Here is a 6,075-nt window from a genome sequence, read left to right on the forward strand (position 1 = left end):
GAGTGGGCGGAGACGGCCGCGAGCGCGGGGATTTTGAAATATAAAGCGGGGCGTACGGGCTGTTTCTCTCGGCCCCTCCGGCTCCGGGCTCGGGAAGGCGGAAAGGAGTCCCGAGGGCCGCCGGAGCGGGGACGGTGCAGGCTTTCGCCGGGGGTGGGGGAGAGGGAGGAAGAGCTCGGGGACTGCCTGGAATAATCAGTGAAAGGAACCCGCAGCTGCTTAGCGAGTAACTGACGTTTGCGCTGGGTAGGGTAGGCCACGGGGCGGGGTGCGCGCACCTGGCGTGAGCTCGGACCTTGCCTGCGCCCCGGAGCTCCAGCCGCCATCCTTCGGTATCCGGAGAGCGGCTGGGCCGAACTGCTCTATCTGAAATTTTGGCTGTTAGCCAGGTGGGAACTGATCCTTGAATATCAGTTTTCTCATGAACTTTAGGTTAAGGGGGGGAAAAGTTAGCCCTCTGTCTTTGAGGTACTTGGGTGGTTGTGGGAATTCTTATGTGCCTTATGGTGTTTAGGGAGCTACAAGCTTTCTCACGAGCACAGGGATTGCAATACACTTATAATCAACTTATAAATGAATATGGATATATGGACACCAAAAGGAAGCGCTAGTTGCCATAAATAGAAACTTACTTAATATGTATGTCTTATTCTTTATGTCTCTCCTGTCCAAACACATTTTTTTCATCCCTGTCATCCAAAGAAACAATTTGGAAATGTTGCCAAAGAGATTTCCTACACTTTACCTGTATAGAGCTAAAAACCCCCACTTAATATATATAAAAACTGAAGAGGGTTAAAATTAGATTTACGCTTGAAGCTTTCCCTCTTCTTGTATATGGCTTGGCTGTTTCCTAATAGTGTTATGTCTTTATAATGAATTGTTACTTCAGTTTTCAGAAGAAAGTGGCTGATTCCCCTGACACAATACTTAAGAATGGGTTGAACAATAGATACCGTGTGTTGGAAGTCAACGTAATACAGAGAAACGGAAGTGACCCTGAGAAACGCTTGACAATCACAGCATCTCAGTCACTGGAAGATACAGAACTGTGCATTCTTAGGAACGGCTGGTAATCCATACAGAAATGTTGATGCCTGGAAAGAGTATGAAATACTGAGTTACTAAGTCGCTTTCCTTTGTGTTGCCTTTGAGATGAGCTTTACTCTCTTAAAGGTTGTTTCAGGATTTCTTACCACTTTTATCTAATGTCATATTGTCACTATATTAATGTAATGGATATTCATCTTGAGAGAACTCATGTCGTGTAATTTGTGTTGAGTTGCTATTTCTAACTTAAAGTTTTAATTTGTCTTTGTACTAACAAACAGCAAGACAATAAGCTCTAATTAGGCAGGGTGTTTTTGTTGAAGTGTTGTCTTGCAACAATTATAAGTGTTCTCCTAAATGATGTACGCTCATTGTACGTATAAATGTACAAAGCTATGTCTGTAAAACATGAGGTTTTATACAGTCTGTTAAAATCACCTTAGCTTAAGCTCTGCTGTAAAAGTTTTTTCAAGTGTTGAATTGGTGAGGATTCTAATTTAGGTGTTTGTGCATTGTGTGGTATGTTACAGAAGACTAGCTTAGTCTTTTGAAACATAGGGGTGTGCACATGCTATTTGGCACAGCTTTTCATTCTCTATGTAAGCCTGAAAGATGGGAGGAGAGAAGTCTAAGACTCAATTTCTTGGAGGAGCAAGTATAAAAGATCTTCAATCCTGAAACTTTAAAAAATATTTTTAGATTTTTCTGAGTTTCTGAAAGAAGTAGAGTTGTTAAGTAAAAAGGTAGATCTCATGTAATGGAAAAAGTGTAGTATGCCAGTATAAAACATAACGATACTGAAATGGCTTAATACATGCAAGAATTTCCGTACATGCAGGCTGTGCTGATGCATGATCCAGTACTCAAAATTATTGAGGTTTTGTCAGTAAAAAATCCTTTATTCGTTTTCAAAATGTATTTAGATCAACTTAAAGAAGAATCACAATAACCTCCTGTTTTGATGTATGTTGAATCTAACATTAATGTGTAATTTCTAATATGTGGTGTCCTTAGCTTGCAAATGGTTGTTCAAATGTATTACATTATAGGGAGTCTGTTCCGGTTGTTCCAGGAGACATCATTCATTTAGAAGGGGAGTGTAGCTCTGGTACCTGGATAATAAATGAACAGTCTGGATACCTAGTTCTTTACCCAGATCTGCTGCTTTCTGGCACTACGATATCAAATAGTATTCGATGCATGAGAAGAGCAGTGCTGAGTGAAAGGTTTAGGGTAAGTGTTAATCCTAGAGCATCGAGCATATCAGTGAGTTACTGTTTCACTGAGACTAGTGGTTTAGCTCTATTAAAACCAGCTGAGATGCTGTATTGCAAAATGGTGTTATTAGCTATTCATAATGTTTACAACACAGTATAATTTAGAATGGAAACTGTCTGCATCTGGCTGAGCTGCTTCTGTTTTTTGAGAATTTTGGCTAAAATAATCCTATATTCTTAATATCATTAATGGGACAAAGAAATGGCCTTCCCACTTAAAATTCTGGCAACTTCTTTGGTAATCTCTTGCCATGTTTTGTGTGGATGTGAATCCTTTGTGAGAGATGCACTTCCTGGCGGCCATATAAAAAACATAACCACACTTGGCCAAGTTAAAAGCTGCTGAAAAAGCAGCCTATTCAGTTAAGATTCTTTCTTAATACCCTATTGGAAGCAGGCTTTAGCTTAAGATCAAGCTGGAACATACATGCGCTGTAATTGGGGGTTTGTGTGTGCTTACTCTGGAATCTGAGTCTAGCCGTTGGAACTCGAAAGAGGAAAGGTTTCTTGTGGTAGTGTCCTTACTGATACACGGATTCACTTGAGGAATACTTCCAGACATGGTGGGAATTATAAATCCAAATGGACAAGGGAACTGGAATGGAGTGGTAAACAGCCACTGGAAGCCTGTGACTGAAACAAGAAATTTAAGTACAGGGTGAGATGGTGTCAGGCCTTCATTAAAGGAGTAATAGGAATAAACTAATCATTTGGCAGTTGTCAGTTCAGGATAAAATCACCCTCCAGTTGTGAGTGGAACCCGCAAGTGCCAAGTTTGTAAAAGATATCAGTAAGCACTTAAAAACCATGCTGGTTAGACTTCCAGTTTGGTGGTGGCTCATGCAGAGGTCATAACTTACTACCACTTTCAATTCTTAGGAGTCTACAGAGCCCAGCCCTGGTGATGATTAGATGGGTTTCTGAGCCATTCTGGTGATACTTGGAATAATTTTATGTGCGTTGGTAAAACACAGGAAACTGTGTCATGCAACACAATAATATCTGTAAGATTGTAAAGGTGGGTATTTGCAGTAGGAAAGACTGCTATTAATACTCCCCGCAGGCAAAACTTGCTCAAAATTAATTTAATCTGTGCCTTTTGTTTCTCACCTGTCAATCACATAGGGATTGTATCCTAACATTATCAGGCTTGGGATAAAAATGAGAGATAAAGCAATAGGAGACACACATTTCAATAATTTGGCAGTATTCCCAGTCACGTTTGAACGGGTATTAATTAGTGAGGTGAAAAGTCTAATGATTTTGCAATTAACCATCATGTGCGGCAGATAAAACCCAGAAATGTTATAGAAGAGTTTGCATGAAGTGGGCAGAAATCTTCACATGTGTATATAATGTCTGTTGCAGGGCTCCGAGTCTGGTTCACGGCAAACACTCATTGGTACAATTCTTCATGAGATTTTCCAACAATCGGTAACAAATAACTTGGCACAAGAGAAAGTTGAAGAACTAGCACATAAAATTGTATATGGACAAAAGTATCTCAAAGAAATGTAAGTAGCATTGCAGGTATCTTTTTATGCTTGGAAGACAGAGTAGGAACACTTGAAACTTTCTCCTTTAAAAAATGTAGCACTACTATCAGGAGAATATTCTGCCAAATGACCTTGCTTAATGAAACTTGGGTATCTTTCACTAAAATATTTCCCTGATTCATAATGTAATTTAATTTGCCCTGCTGAGCCACTTCTATAGATCTGAATTACGCTTCTGGAGTAACTATAAAAGCTATAGGCTTTTTTCTTTCAGGCCAAGCAGGTTGGAGTGTTTGTGCCTGTAACATTAGATTTCCAGGCATCTCCCAAAGTTGAGTTAAATGTGACAAGCATAATTCCTTTTGACCCTCAGGAGATGAACTAGAAGCTTGTGACTGACCAAGCATTGAGATGTCTGCTGTTTTCATATTCTTCCTCAAGTTACTTAACAGCTCAGTTGCTAGAGGACCTTTAACGTATTTTCTCTGCAAAGCTAATTAGAAGTGCTAGCATAATAAATAGTCTTCATATTTCCATCAGAAAATGGCAAAGGTGAATGGCTGTCCGTTTTAAGATTTTACTGCAGGCTTGATTAAAATAAAATTCAAGACAAGTAAAAAACAAACTATATCTAGAATATTATAAATTTAATGTTGGACCATGTCAGTATCTGTTAGCTCCAGACGAGTTGGAAGTCAAAACTGTAACAAGACTTATTACTATACTTCTGTTGTGAAGGTGGATATTTTAAATTGTAAATGTTAAGATTACTTAAAGGCTTTTGTGTCACTCTGGGCATCTGTTTGAAACTGTTGATTTGCAATTCCTCTTTGCATATGTAGGCTACTATTTGTTGGGATGTAAAATTAAGTTACATAAAAGTCTGCTGGCTGTGGTCACTTGCATACTTGTATGAACCTATTTGTGTAAAACCCCCTTGTATTTCTCTGTTGCTGTAGAATAATTGTATTATTTCCAGTGAATGCCAGGACTGAATTATCTAATGCCACGTGATTAGGTTCTGTTTAATGAGACTTCTGCTTTTTTGTGTATTTGTAACTGTAGCAACTGGAGAGGATCATGATTCCTTTCCAATTAAGATGGTCAAAATGTACATGAAGAGCAAGTAGCAGACCAGTCTATTCAGACAAAAAGCAAATGGTCTTTTCAATTTTTTTAATGTTTTCAATTTTGCATAAAGCATAGGAATAGTAATTCTTAAATGCATGAGTCTACTCCTTTCTTGCAGTCTATTAGTGTTGTTTCATCATGTCTACTGTGCTGAGGCTTTCCTTGTGCTACGCCTGTCATTGCAAAAGTTACATCAGAAATGAACATAGTGTACCCTATCTCAGTTACAGTTCAGTTGTAGTTTTATGAAGTAATTGAGTTGAACCTTAATGAATCTGTCACTATGTACACTTTATATTCAAACTTCACAATTATTTCCATCAATCTTGTTATAACTTGCGGCAAAATCATGTTAGTACCAGCAGCAAATCTAATATTTCTGTCTCCTTAATATGCATGGCTTTATTTTTTAGGTATCAATTAAATCTGAAACAAACAGAAATAATGCAGGAAGTGGAAGAATATTTGCCATCATTTTTTAAATGGGCGGAAGACTTCATGCACAATCCAATGAGCCAAAATCAAATGGAACTAAAACTGTAAGAAGCCATAATTAAAAGTTAAAACCGTTCTATGTCATGTTTGGTTCACTTTTAATTTCTAGAACAGCGCTTTTTATGCAAATCTGCTCAGTGATATGGAGCTAATTCATGGACTCACTGCCAAAATAGCCCATGTTCAGAGCTGCATGTTTAGCTGCCATTGTGAGTACTGGGGAAGACATTAAGACTGAAGGTGAACTGACATAAAAATCTTATTGGTCTTAAAATCTTTGTAAAGAGTGTCGTTCAAAGTAGAGATTTTAGTATTTAGGAAAGCAAGCATGTCTGATCTACTGACGAAGCTAGAAGCTACTGTAAATATGTGCCAGACTGCAAATCAGAATGTGAAAGTATGTATTAATCCAATGTAATGCTTCACTAAGATAACAGTTGATCAGTGAAGTGGTGACTTTACTCAACTACTGCTGAGCTCTTCTTGTCTGTGGCTTCTTGCAGTCAATGGTAAGAGCAATAGGGTGTTAAAGTTTCAGTGAAATGGCAGTTCTGAGTGAAATCTGCACGCTACTTTCCCATGTATATCATGAAACTTCTTGAAGAAACAAAATGTTTTAGAGCGTC

General features: G+C 38.5%; 1 protein-coding gene across 1 annotated transcript in view; it reads left to right on the forward strand.

Moving 5' to 3' along the window:
- The first annotated feature begins 875 nt into the window (after positions 1-875).
- Positions 876-6,075, forward strand: part of DNA2 (DNA replication helicase/nuclease 2) — a 19,951-nt gene continuing 14,751 nt past the window's right edge. The window contains exons 1-4 of the mRNA XM_010289043.1: positions 876-1,072; positions 2,100-2,283; positions 3,696-3,841; positions 5,368-5,493. Of these exons, the coding sequence (XP_010287345.1) occupies positions 876-1,072; positions 2,100-2,283; positions 3,696-3,841; positions 5,368-5,493 (653 nt within the window). The remainder of the gene's footprint in view (positions 1,073-2,099; positions 2,284-3,695; positions 3,842-5,367; positions 5,494-6,075) is intronic.

This window comes from Phaethon lepturus, unplaced genomic scaffold, assembly GCF_000687285.1.
Source record: "Phaethon lepturus isolate BGI_N335 unplaced genomic scaffold, ASM68728v1 scaffold15526, whole genome shotgun sequence".
Taxonomy (NCBI): domain Eukaryota; kingdom Metazoa; phylum Chordata; class Aves; order Phaethontiformes; family Phaethontidae; genus Phaethon; species Phaethon lepturus.